The 14,216-nt window shown below is 43.4% G+C and overlaps 1 protein-coding gene and 1 long non-coding RNA gene across 13 annotated transcripts in view; one reads left to right on the forward strand and one right to left on the reverse strand.

Moving 5' to 3' along the window:
* Window positions 1-13,762, forward strand: part of CLIP1 (CAP-Gly domain containing linker protein 1) — a 105,705-nt gene extending 91,943 nt beyond the window's left edge. For all 12 annotated transcript variants that reach the window (XM_081174442.1, XM_081174448.1, XM_081174443.1 and 9 more), the window contains 5 exons: window positions 1,659-1,776; window positions 3,446-3,596; window positions 5,507-5,556; window positions 10,608-10,732; window positions 11,927-13,762. In XM_081174442.1, the coding sequence (XP_081030568.1) occupies window positions 1,659-1,776; window positions 3,446-3,596; window positions 5,507-5,556; window positions 10,608-10,732; window positions 11,927-12,149 (667 nt within the window). In that variant the 3' untranslated portion in view covers window positions 12,150-13,762. The remainder of the gene's footprint in view (window positions 1-1,658; window positions 1,777-3,445; window positions 3,597-5,506; window positions 5,557-10,607; window positions 10,733-11,926) is intronic.
* On the reverse strand, window positions 9,175-9,744 carry LOC308575683. Its single transcript, XR_014002915.1, has 2 exons — window positions 9,312-9,744; window positions 9,175-9,269 (listed from the first exon to the last, which is right to left on the reverse strand). It is a non-coding gene; the product is annotated as an uncharacterized lncRNA (long non-coding RNA).
* Window positions 13,763-14,216: the final 454 nt, after the last annotated feature.

Consider the following 14,216-nt stretch of genomic DNA (forward strand, 5'->3'; position numbering starts at 1 on the left):
CCCATTGCAGCCTTCTTGGCGGTTCACCTGCCTCTTCCTCTGGCCCCCTCAGCCGTGGGGAGGAGAGGCGGCAGGAGCAGAGGCCGCTGCCTGTCAGCCGATTAGGCAAGCAGGTGGCAGAAAGGAAGCAGGAGGAAGAGCAGCAGCCAGGAGCAGCCCAAGCCATTTTGCTGCCTGAGGCAAAGGGCAAGGTGGTGCATTCCCCATTCTGTGCACAAAACCCGACTAGACTGGTAGTTGGCTCTTACTTCAGCATTCATGGTGGAACCGCAGAGCAGCAAGCTAGCTTAGGGGCTGCTGGGCAGACCACATGGCACACATTTAAAGCCAACCCCCCCCCCCCAGCAAATGCCTCACTCTGCCTCCTGGAAGGGCCAGTCCTGGCAGCAGCAGTTGCTCGCTGTGGTGGTGAGAAGGCCAATGAAGGAGCCCTGCGGAGTCAGCTTGAATTGTTGGGGAAAAGACAGAAGGGGCCCTTAATGACCCTGGCCTGTGGCCTTCTGAAGACAGTAGTCAAGGGGGCAGGGCCCACTGTGATTCACGCGTTGAGTCAGTGATGCAGAAATATTGGAAGGCCAAGGCATTTAAATTCTTGTGTTTCAAGTGTCTTAACAAATCTGAAGGCAACTTTGTTTTCTTCACCAGTTCCCTGTTTAGTGGCAGCTCCCTTGGTAAACTTAGGCTACGTCAAGTGCTTCTGCCTGGATTTTCAGACTGCCTTCTTCATCTTTAAAAGTTTCTTATCAAAACTAGTGGATGTCAAATGCTTAAGAAGAAAGTCTTAAAGGCCTCAGCTGCCGAGCCTTTCCTGAATGCTGAGAGAGGTGTACATTGCCACCACCACCACCATCCAAATGCTACAAAACCAATTTTAAGATGCAGGCAAATGTAAATAGCTTCCAGCCGCACAGCTGGGCAAGTGTGTTCTGAAGCCCCCTCAGCCAACTCCTTGGTGGGGTTTTTTCCATAGCCATCTATCATGCTATTTGCTTAGGAAGCCACTTGTTGCGATGCAAGCAAAAAATAGAGGTGTTTAGTGTTTTTATCTGCTGAATAATAATAGTTTACAACCCTTTGAACTGTACATCTGTGTTTTAGTTTGTTACAGACCAACCAACCCTCTGTTAATACGCTCCCGGTTACTCTGGGTCAAAAAGTGCATTCTCTGGAAATGTGGATGTTAACAGAAATTAGTGAGGACCAGCTGATAAGTCCAGCTTCACCCCTGCTTTGCATGACAGCTGTGTACCTGAGCTTTGCATGCACTTTTCGTTGCTTGTTAATAATGGTTCCAAGAAGTAACAAAAGTCTGAAATTAGGCTCACTTTATGCGACCTTACCCCTCCTTTTCAGTTTTCTATCTCCCAATCCTATTAACATTTTTCTTTAAATTCAAATGGATACAATGATATGCAGATTCTGGCATGAATCTACATAGGTAAAACTTTTCACTTTTTTCTACTGCTGTAAAATCCCAAATAATTTTGCCAAGTATTAAATCTCAGTAAGCAAACTGAAACTTCTGATAAGAACCTTTTCTACTTCTATAATAGTTTTAAAAAATCCACCTCTTCCCCCCGCCCAACTTGGCCTTTTAAGCAATACTATTGGAGCAAGTCTTCACCTAACTCATGAAACCGTTTGACTCTCTCTTTTAGAGAATCTGACTTAAAAAAAGAAATTGATGAAGAGAGAACATCCTTGCAGAAATCCATCAGTATTACTAGTGCCTTGATCACAGAGAAAGATGAAGAACTGGAAAAGCTCAGAAATGAGGTACTATTTTTAGAAGCACCGTCTGCTGACTTTTAGCTGGTTTGCAAAATATACCCTTCAATTCGGGTGATGAGGTGGGCTGGTATGGGATAAGACATATAAAAATACAGTCTAAAAAACCTTTCAAATACAGTGGTACCTTGGTTTATGAACTTAATCCATTCCGGAAGTCTGTTCTTAAACCAAAGTGTTCTTAAACCAAGGCGTGCTTTCCCATAGAAATTAATGCAAAATGGGTTAATCCGTTCCAGACTTTTAAAAACAACCCCTAAATCAGCAATTTAACATTAATTTTACTATCTAACGAGACCATTTATCCATATAATGAAAACAATAATCAATGTACTGTACTATAAAATAAATAAAACAATATTGTAGATGATAAAAATGAAAATTAAAAAAAATTCTTACCTGCACTGATGAGAGTCATTGTTTGGTTGGAGGGCTTTTATCCATTTCTGCAGTCACTCAATCAATCAATCAGTAGCTGAACTGGGTTCCACACAGTTCCCACCCACCCCCCACGCTGCTGTGGGAAATGCTCCCTAGAGCGTGCGTCTCCCACAGCAGCTGGGGGGGCGAGGAGTTGCACGCCTGCCAACCAGCTGGCTGGCGGGCACGCAGCTTGCCTCCCTCACGGCTGCGGGAAACGCTCTCCTTCCACAGCAGCAAAGTCCATTGCCCACATACATGCGCCGGGTTCTGCCCAACTTTGGGTGAAGGAGGCCTGGCATGCGCTCACTACATCATGTGGCGAGAGGAGGCCCAGTGGGGTCCGTCGCAGCTGGGGAGGGCCCGTCACAGGTATGAGTAGGCCTGGCAGGGCTCAGCGCAGCCACTGCCCTACCCAAGAAGTGTGCAGAAACACCCAGTCAGGCAATTCTAAATTTTCTTGTGCAAATCTGAGGGATCAGAAGAAAAGAATATTCATAAAAGTCTAAGCTCCTGAAACACCTGAAGGAGCGTTATACCTGAAAGATGGTCTCCACCCCATCGTTCAGCCCGGACACTGAGATCCAGCGCCGAGGGCCTTCTGGCAGTTCCCTCATTGCGAGAATGAGGTTACAGGGAACCTTCTCGATAGTGGCGCCTGCCCTGTGGAACGCCCTCCCACCAGATGTCAAGGAAATAAGCAGCTATCTTATTTTCAAAAGACATCTGAAGGCAGCCCTGTTTAGGGAAGTTTTTAATATTTAATGCTGCATTGTTTTTAACACTCGATTGGGAGCCGCCCAGAGTGGCTGGGGAAACTCAGCCAGATGGGCGGGGTATAAATAATAAATTATTATTAATAATAAAAACAACAACAACACCCTTACTAGCATGCTGAAAAAGAAATGAAAGTGATTGTAAATTCTCAGCACACACTTTTCAATACTTCTGGTGTATAATTTTTTTTATGTAGTTTCCTTGTGCAGTGTTTGAATTTTGCTCAAATCTGAGGGATCAGAAGTATGTATATATTCCTCAGTTCAGGTGCATTCTGTAAATATTTCTGCGCACAACCAGGGGGGGAAAAAAGCGCAGAGGAATTTGTGGGCATGGAAAGGGAAGTAGCAGAAAGTGATTATGGATCCTGAAAGGTTCCCCGCCAAAGAATGTGGCCCTCGGGCTGAAAAGGATTCCCTCCCCTGAGCCGCCACATCCTCTCTTTGTTTAACTTTTGCAGGTGACCGTGCTCCGTGGAGAGAATGCCACTGCGAGGAATTTGCATTCCGTAGTTCAGTCTCTGGAGTCTGATAAGCTGAAACTTGAACTAAAAGTAAAGAACCTGGAGCAGAAGCTCAGAGAGAGCCAGAAACAGCCACGTGGCTCCTCAGGTAAAACCAGCTCTGGTCTGCTTGCTGTATCTTCGCTGTGCAGCTCGCTGAAAGTCAGTTGGCTGCAGGGTATATGGCACCTCAGATCCCATCAGATGACAGAGTTAAGTCCCTTCATGTGGTGGTAAAAACCTGCATCACTTCAGTGACTTATTAGTTCAGTTCAGGGTGAGATGCCACATTACGTAGGTGGTTGGTGTTACCATCACTGGATTCCAGCAGCAACAGAATCCTAAATAACTGACTTATATTCTGTAGTACTCAGATATGTTTCTGTGTCTTTGGAAACAAAGTAGGAGAAGCCCTTTCAGGTTGTAGCTCTTCAGAGGCCCTTTGAACCTAATATTGCACTCAACAGTGAGAATGTTACCACATGGTAGTAGTTTAACAGCTTGAGTGGATGTGTAATTTATAGACCTGAATTCCCTTCCCTCCCAAATGTCCACTCTGCAACCATGACCATCTCCTGTTCTAACTGGAGAGCGAACACAGATTACCATTCTCCCAAGGGTTGCCACAGTGGGCATGTAATCACAGAATAAACTGCTCAGAATGTATGGTTGTCACATGTGGTGACAATCGTCTTACTCTGTACATTTGCACCTATTGGCATAATGATATTGCTGGTCAGTTCCCTGCCTTAGAAAAGGGGGCTACTTCAGTTGTTCATGCATGGATTTTCAAACAATAGGTTTGCAGGCATTTGGTTTCAGATTTATAACTTGCAGGCTTTAAAACTCTGGAACCTGAAATAATGGTCCCCATATTCATTTATCAAAGCACCCTCAGAAATAAGCAAGGCATTTCAATAGTCAGAGACTTTGATTATCAGTTTAATGCTGATATTGTCATACTGTTAAGTAGCATGAGACTCCATGCACCTAGTAAATTCATTTAACAGAGAGATGGGATGATATGGTTTCAGATAATTGGGGAGGAGTATTTTTTCCTCATATTGCCATCCAATGCATCACTCCTGTTGCATGTCTGTGTTTAAGTCCTTTCACCACCACACCATCCACCATGTAATATGCTCTGCAGTACTAACTTGTAGACCAACTTGGGTTTGCATCAAGAGTATCACTTGCAGCCGGAACTGTTTTCTGGTTCAACCTTGTTCCTTTTGCAAAATACCTCCAACTTTGCTGCATTTGCTCCTTTGTTAAAAAGAATATGGGATTTGTGTGTGGTTTAAATTGGTGCTTTTACTTTTCCTTGAACAATCAATTTCACTTATAACAAAAATTGTATTTTATTTATTGTTAACTCACTCTAGTAAGCTAATCACTTTGAGATCTGATTATGATTTCAAAATACTTTGAAAAATAAGTCGCAGAATGCAGCATTTTATAGCTGAGGAATCAAATAAAAGCATATGGAGCACCAGGTTTAAAAAAGATCTAAAATAAAACCTTGTAAGGTCTTTACATGGTTCAATAAAGATGGCAGAGTATTCCCTGGTCATCTCAGACATCACTTCCGAAGGCAAGAGATTTGGAGCAGGGTTTTCAAACATTGTCCTAATATATGGGCAGGTTCTTGCAGAACCAAGTATCCTAGTCCCTTCATGCCATTTTGAGCTTTAAAGGTAAGAATGAGGAGCTTGAAATGTGCTCAGAACCAGACCAGTAACCCACGCTACAGTTTCAAAGCAGGCATGAAGATTTTGTGTAGCCTCCAGGGGCAGTCTTAGGTACAGCTCACTACATTACTCCAATCTGGAAGTTTTAATCAGAGTATAGATATGAGGCCAGATTTCCTTTTCTTTCTCTCCCTCTCTCATATCTCTCCATTCCCCCCCCCCCGCCACCCCCCTGGTTCTCTCCTAAATTCCAGTTGTATCAGCACATAAGTAATGATTATTTGCTGGAAATATTTTCATAAGTGTTTTTTTCTTCTACTTTTCTAAGATGACACAGCCAGTGATGCCCTCCAGGATGAAAATAACCAAGAAAGCCAGGTATTTCTTATACCCTCTTGGCCCCATGCAGAAATAGACAGCTGCAAAGCAGCATTTCACGGGTTGGTTACGCGTACGATTAACATGGGATGACTCCTACCTCATTTGTTTCTCATGGGGGGGGGGGGGAAGAAAAATGATGTCTTAATTTGCGTAAAGAAAAGCAACCTGTGAAAGAGCAATTGGTGGGGCAGCATCCCAGAGATGGTGGTGCCTGTCTGGCTGAGGGAAGGATGAGCCCCTGGTGGGGGTGAATAAGGTATGGCTGGATGTAGGAGCTGCTCAGGTGTACTTAATTTCTGGTAGTGGAACCACGTCTCTTCCCTTCTGACCCTTCTCTGGGCCCAGTGACTTAATCTATGTCCCAGGAGTAAGAGCTGGGCCTAACATCAGCAGTGAGATTTGTCGTTTCTCAGATCAGAAAGTATTTGAGTAGAATTATTGCATTATCAGACATTAGAAATTGCCTCCAAAACCTAATAATAATAATAATAATATTTATTTATTTATTTATTTATTTATTTATTTATTTATTTCCCACCCATCTGGCTGGGCGGCTTCCAACAAAATGTTAAAATACAGTAATGCATCAAACATTAAAAGCTTCCCTGAACATGGCTGCCTTCAGATGTCTTCTAAAAGTCTTGTAGTTGTTGTTCTTTTTGACACCTGATAGGAGGGCATTCCACAGGGTGGGTGCCACTTCCAAGAGGGCCCTCTGCCTGGTTCCCTGTAACTTGGCTTCTCGCAGTGAGGGAACCACCAGAAGGCCCTCAGCGCTGGACCTCAGTGTCCGGGTAGAACATATCCATATCAGTTTCTAATCCTGCCCCATAATATGCAAAATCACTGCACCCTGATTCCTTTTGTGATGGATCCTTTCCACCCATACTGGAATGGGGAGGGGCCGCAGCTCAGCAACAGACCACTTTGTGGCGTGGAGAAGGTCCTGGGTCCATGTCCCTGCACCCATCATTGGCTTAGGCTCTGGAGAGCTGCCTCAAATCAGAGCAGACTGACTACCAAGCATCTGTCTTGGGTAAAAGGCAGTGAGTAGGCCTGGGTGATATATTGACATATTGCCCAGGACCAGTATGAGGGCCAGACTGCGATGGTGGCTTCACTCAGTGGTATATGGCTGGTGAAACTGCCGCTGCTCCTGAGCCCCACCAGCACCCAGCACAGCAAAGGAGAAACAAGCTGTAACCGGGTGCTGGTGGGACTCAGGAGCCACGGCGGTTTCACCAGCGATATACCACTGAGTGAAACCGACATCATGGCTGGTCCCTCATACCAGCGCAGAGAGAGAATCAAGCTGCACCGGTGAGGCTCCAATACAGCCTGTTCCTCCCTATGCGTCGTTAAACTGCTTGGCTGAGGAGAGCCAGCTGTCCTCTCCTCAATGGCTCTCCTCAGCCAAGAAGTTTTATGGAGCCCCGGACCCGCCACCGGCTCGCACGATACATTGGTGGGGTAGGGGCGCTCCTTCACTGCTCCCACTCCCCAGCTGCTAGTGCGCAAGCAGGAGGAGGACTGGGGCTCCCTCAGCTGGGTGGGGGGCAAGCAAGCGGCCTCTTTCTTGCCTGCCCCCTTCCCATTGCCAGCAAAGGCAATGTCCGGGCTCCCTCCATCTTGGGGCGTGGTCTGGCTCACTCGGCTGTCAGGCGGGAGCCTCCCCACAAGCTGAGCAGCGGACTTAGGCCAGCTGCATTGGCCCCCACCTGCAAGACTCTGGGGTGAAAGAGCCTCAGCTCCTGTGGTGAGAGCTGTGGCAGTTTACCCAGCACCTCAAGGGATGGGGCCAATGCAGCTTTTTCTCAGCATTGCCAAACCACAATGTTTGACTGGTGATGCACCACAGCGTTAAAAACCTAATATCACCCAGCCTAGTGATGAGTTTCATTAGGAACTGATAGCTACCAGCTCAGCAGATTTTACAGGCTTCTTTTTTTGGATACAGCAAGAGTGACTGTATCCCACTGTCTCCCTCACACACACACCCCCCACAAAGGCCGACATGCACACACAGACTCAGGGCTCACACACACCCTCCAACATTTCTCTGGTGAAAATAGGGACATCCCATTCCATATAATCTTACTATTTATACCCTGTGCATCTTACTGGGTTGGCCCAGCCACTCCGGGCAGCTTCCCATATATATAAAAACATAATAAAACATTAAACATTAAAAAAACTCTTCCTTATACAGGATTGCCTTCAGCTTGGGGGGTCACATATCTCCCTGCCCTCCAACAGTGAAAATAGGGACATCCCAAGGAAAAGTGGGACATTCCGGGATCAAATCAGAAACCGGAGCAGCTTCTCTAAGTCAGGGACATCCCTGGAAAATAGGGACACTTTGAGGGTCTGACACACCACACAAGAAGAATGAAAACACACACAAATAAACCCATACACAATGGTCTCCTGCTGACTCAGGGACAAAGAGCACACTCGTCCCCATCGGTGTGGAACCTTTACAGAAGCCCAGCTCTGGAGAGCAGAAAGAGAGGCTCCTGCACTGGCCCTCCTGAAATCCCTGGAAAGCCCCTTTTCCAGGCTGCAGCTTCATCACCCAAACTGGGGTAAAAGGTTGGAAGGGCAAGCTTAGATACTGTATCTGCCAGGACGTCTTCAGTGTAATACACTTCACATAGGCTTAATTATAACTATAGTATAATTAACATACTAATGCTTGCTTGTTTTTTCTTCCCCCCACCTTCCCTTGCTTTCATCTGCCTCTGGGGACGTTTTTCTCCAATCAGCATATGGTTTGTTTCCACTTTCTCTCCTTTTTTAAATAGCTTTGTCAGTTTCAAGCTTTTTGCTGTGGGCAGTTCTCACTGTCTTATCCCTTGTGCGGCTGCCCCATAGTTCTCCTCTGCTTTGCCTTCTGTAAGAGGAATAGTCCTCTCTTTAGTGCAAAGAGACAGGGGGGTGCTAGCTATTCGAGCTTAGGGGCACAGGCCCATGGCACAAGGTTGCAGGAAAATGGCATACGCTAATTGATATGGATAGATGCATATTTAGGGCCACTTTCAGGGTGGGGGGTAAACCCCAGATCTTGCTTCCAGAGCTTACCCTGAGCTATGGATTTTCTAGACCCAGTGCAGGTGGCTGCAGTCTCACTGGTACTGCACTTTGCAGTGCACCCAGTGGTCCTGCAGAGCAGCGTAAACTGTATATAAAACAGCCCAGAGAGACAGGATCCATGCAGAAGATCCAGGGTTTTGTTCTCCTGGACCACCTCTTGATTGTACCCAAGTAAAGGAGGAAACCTGCACTATTCTGGGAACTTTTGCATGAATAAATTGGCACCTGTCCTAGAAGGATGCCCTGGGTGTTGTGAGCCAGCCTTTTGGATACTGAACCACCAGGGTTAACTATTAAGGAAATCTGCCAGAGGACAGTACTTGGGGGTGTCATATATTCAAAGAGATATCATGGGGGGGAGACCCATCGGAATAAACAAGGGGCAGTTTTTAAAAAAAATATTGGGAATTCTCCGACACAAAAAGGTTGCAGCTTTGGGGGCTTTTAATTTAAGCAAATGGATTTTTTGGCCCCAAAACAAAAATTAGTCATTTTATTTTTTTTATATAAAAAGCATATATATATATATATATATATAACCTTCTTAAAGCCAAGTTTTGACTGCTTTTAGTGCTCCCCTGCTGTGATGCCAAAAGCCTTGTTCTGCCCCACAAGGACTCCAGGTACACACACACACACACACACACACACACACACACACACACACTTTTCTGTTTTTTTCTGGGTGCTCCCACAGGTCTTCTGATGCGAAACACTTTTCTTTTTGCCCCCAAAGCATCCCAGTAATTTTAAAAAAATCATTTACATTTTTCTTTTCTATTTTGCTGAGTGCTCCCATAGTTTCTTTGATGCCAAAAGTTTTTTTTTTGTGGCTCGCCAGTCATACAAAAATTAAAATTGGCCACATCCACTTTTACACTTCAGCTCTCAGGATTGTTGGTCAATGCTGCTTATGGCCCAAAAAAGTTTAGCTACCCCGGTTTAAAGACAAGGTGACTAACAGAAGATGTGACAGAGGTCTGTAAGTTTATGTATGTTGTGGAAAGAGTGAATAAATAGTGTGTGGGGAAAGGGATCCTCCATGGTCCATAAGATTTGAATATGGGGTAACCCAATAAAATGAATTGGCAGTATCATAGAATCATAGAGTTGGAAGAGACCACAAGGGCCATCGAGTCCAACCCCCTGCCAAGCAGATTCGGAACAGACAAAAGAAATTACATCACACACTGCAGAATTTATGGAATTCACTAAAGCAAGACACAGTGGTTGTCAGTGACTTGGGTGACTAGAGAGATTTGTGAAGAGCAGGAGCAGCTCCTTGTCATGGTGGCTCCATGGAGCCTCTGTGTCCCCGGCTGCTGCCTTCATCCCCTGCTGATGTCCTTCTCAGAGGCATCTGGTTCTCTAAGCATATGGAATGTATACTGGAAGGTTTGATCAAGTCCCTCTCCAGAGACTCCCAAGTGAGCTTAGCTATCACAGGATAAGTTGACAGGTCTCCTTAGAAAAGACCCAGAAGCAGACAACCAAAATGTTCCAGGGGGCTGGAAAAATTCCCCTTTATGAAAGGTTTTTCGTTTGGTTTAGAAACAAGGGAGGGAGCACAATAGGGGAGTATAAAATTATGCATAGTGTTGAGAAAATGGAAACAGAATCTGTCATGATACTAGAAACAGGTCATCAGAGCAAAACATGTTTATCTAAGAGAATTGCTATCCTGTGCATTACGGTTTTCCAGCTCTGACAATTCACTCCTCTACATACCATGAGGTTTATTAATATTTGTTTAATGCTTAAAAGTGTTCTATGTTTAAAAATAAAAGTTACAAGCATTCTATCTATGTATAAATTAAGTCAGCACAATTTCTTTCTGTGCCCAATTTCTGCCCTATTCATTGCTTACATCACATGCTGTGTTTTTTAAAACCTTCAGCTTAAATATTCTGAGTTTATAATCCTGTCTCTTCTTTCTTCCACCATGTACCCTTCAGATTGACTTTCTAAATTCAGTGATCGTGGATCTTCAAAGGAAAAATGAAGAACTGAAATTGAAAGTGGAAATGATGTCTGAGGCAGCACTCAACGGCAATGAGGAAGAAGCTATTAATTATGACAGGTTGGTTACTTACAATATCAGCTGGAAATCTTGGTAGCATTTTAGAATTGAGGCTGTTGAACTGGCCTCATCAAATGCCAGCCAGAAATTACTGTGGTTTTCAAACTGTATACTTGCAAGTAACCCTATTGAAGAACCTTGGGACTGCAGAGGATCCTGGACCATCTGCAGAGTGCACACTCCGTTCATGGGGCTCACAGAGTGAGCATTTTAGACCTCCCCATGGCCACTAGGTCAATTGAGAGATGACCTCAGACACCCCCAGGGTCTTCTTGCAACTGTGCACCACACAGTTATGGTGGGCAGGCTATCTTTGGGGAGTTATTTGACCAGTATTGACCTTCTAATTGACAAACACTTGGTAAGCTTCTGAGGAACCTCTGAGTGCCCAGAAAGGATTTTTAAATGCTATGGCTATGTCACTACTAATTCACATCATGCACCTTTACTTACTGTTCATCTTTACTAAGCTGAGTGTCATGATTAAGCCACTGCTTTCATGCTGCCAGTGTGGATAGAGCTTTGACTTCCTCCAGCCCAGTGAATTTGATTCCCACATACAGATGGCAGGAAGTGAGTTAACAGCTACCCCATCTGAGACTCGCTGAAACTTTGACCCACAATTGTCAAGTTAATAGACAAGTTAAGATTTTAACCCTGTTTCTCTTTAGTGCATGACTCCCAGACTAGTCAAGGACACGGGACAATCCTCTTTTAAATTAGTCTAAAACCTTGGTGTGAATTTCAGACTGTTTATATCTCTATTCTTCCCCCCCCCCCCCCGCAAATACGTTGAGATATGAGAAATCTCTGCAGTTCACAACAAGCAGTAATGTATTTCTGTGTGGGTTTCCAAGGTAAAGTGTGGAAAGCTTCTGCAAAAGGCAGGTGATCTTGCCTGCTGGCCCAAGCCCTCCCAAATCAGTACAAAAGCAGGAAGTGTTTTGATCTGAAGGCAGCCCTCTTGAGGGAAGTTTTTAATATTTAATGCGGTATTGTTTTTAACACTCAATTGGGAGCCGCCAATTGGGTGGGGTATAAATAAATTATTATTATTATTATTATTATTATTATTATTATTATTATTATTATTATATTTTATTTCCTATAGATTTCCTGTCTCTTTAGAATCACTGTTCTCCGTAAAAACATAATGAAATTCTAGTCTTACTTATCAAATTTTGATCTTGGCAGTGAGGAAGAAAACCAAATCAAGAAGAAGCCTCGCCTTTTCTGTGACATTTGTGACTGTTTTGATCTCCATGACACTGAAGATTGTCCGACTCAAGCACAGGCGTTCGACGAACCTCCACATTCGACTTACCATGGCAGCCGAAAGGAAGAGCGCCCCTATTGCGAAATCTGCGAAGTGTTTGGGCACTGGGCTACAAATTGCAATGACGACGAGACCTTCTGATGCAGGAGAGGACCAGGGAAAAGAAACTTTGCTCTGTGCATTAGTCGGATCGTGCCCACCCCCAGCCATTGAGGGGCTGATGGCGCCGGAAAGAAAAGGGCAGCCACCCTTGCCCTCCCCAACCTCTTCACAACCAACAGACATAGAGATATTTTGGTCTTCCATAGCAAAATAACTTTATACCGCCCTAAGTTAAATGAAAATAGAAATAAATAATTTACTAGGCAGATTGCTGCCATTTTCTTTTCCAACTTCTGGGTTTGCATTATCTTTAAAGAGGAACTTCCCATATGTCATGTTGTTTAGCTGTAAGGGGGAAACAGCAACACTCTAGTTATGTTTTAGCTTGTTTAAAGACCTTAAAATTATGCTGTTAATTTTCATATTTGCACTATGCTCTTAAAGCTGCAGTTGTACGTTTTTAGATTTTGTAAAGTTTTCAACACTGGAATGAGTTAAGAGATGAGCTCTTCTTTATTATTTTCAACTGCTCACTTATCTCTTGTTCAAAGAATATGTGAGCTCTGGTGCACTACCTAGAGATCAGTAGTGCCTTTATTTCAGCAAGATTTCTTAATGGTGTGAAATTTTGTTTTGAAAAATATCATGAAGCAGGTAAGCCAACAAGCTACTGTGCAGAAACTTTTTATAACAAAGCCTCTAAGCTGCGCACATGGACGGACCTCCCTTTCCACGTTCTTTCAGCTTCTGTAGAGTTGTACATAATAAGTACATATATAAATATATTTAAGAAAAAGGTTTATATTTTGAAAAATTCTTGTTGTCTTTAGTGCTTCTTTTCATCTGAACTCCTCAGAGGACCTTTGTGCACAGCACAGTCACTTGATTTAATAACTTTAGATAGCCTCAATCTTGGGAGATTTTTTCTGACTGAGTTTATTTTGTGTGTTTGCAAAAAAAGAAAAAAAATCAGCAAATTTGTATCCTGTAAAAGGTTTTTATTAAAGCCCATTCACAAATCAAGACTTTTTAAATGAACAAATAATTTATTTATTTCCCCCTTGGTCTGAATTTAGTTCCAGATGAATGTAAAACAGAAAATTCAATATTTAAGAATTATGGATTTTCTAAGAAGCAAAAAAAACCTTATATGAAATGAAGAAAATGTAAAACCAACAGGCTTGTGCTGTTATGGGTGAAATCGTGCCATGCCTTGAAGTGGATGTAAAATTTCTGATGGAGTTAATGCTGTGGGTCACTGAACCCAAGTCAAGGTGACACCACTTAAGCTGGTTTAGGTCTCTCTTCTTTTGAATGTCTCAAAAACAAATGTAAAAAAGAGAAGCTATATGTTCCCTGCTCTCTGTACATTAGAGGAATTTAACTCTTGTATAACTTTGTGTGTATGTGTGTGTAAATATATATATATATATATATATATATATATATATATATATATATATATACGCGCACCTCTGATGTATTTTTCCTCCAGATTACAGACAGTATTTGGCATATGAGTACAATTTAATGTAATTGTTGGAAATTTGGAGTAATGAATGTATAAAAGGGTTAGGGAAAAAAGCAGGGAAATCAGTATTAAACTAAACGGAGTGTACTGTAGCTTTAATAAAACGGTTATTCTCTCGTCACCTGTGTTGTTTTTCTTTTTCTTTGAGATTACAAAACCCAGAATGCCAAACTGCTTACAAGCCATTTAGGCATATAAGTGGGTAAGTAAACAAATAAAAATGCTGCACTGCACAGGTTGAACCGAGACCATGCCCAAGAAAGTGTTAAGTCGGCTCTGTGACAGGTTCTGCTCTTTTTGTTTGTCGTCATCACTTAATGCTAAACATGTTTTTATCATCTTATTTGGGTGCAATGGTTTTTCATCAGGTTTGCTAAGGGAAATTTGGGTGTGACAAGCAAGTGTTCTTACTTGTGTCTCAGGCAGGTGTAGGTAGCCAGGTGCCTTCTAGATGTTGTTGGACTCCCAACTCCCAGCAAAATCTGGATAGTCCCAGATCAGTTATCCCTGCTCTAAGACAAACCTTTGAGAGTTTTAAACTGCAGTCCTATACACACTTACCTGGAAGTGAGCCC

The sequence above is a fragment of the Podarcis bocagei genome, assembly GCF_964188305.1.
Source record: "Podarcis bocagei genome assembly, chromosome: 16".
NCBI lineage: Eukaryota > Metazoa > Chordata > Lepidosauria > Squamata > Lacertidae > Podarcis > Podarcis bocagei.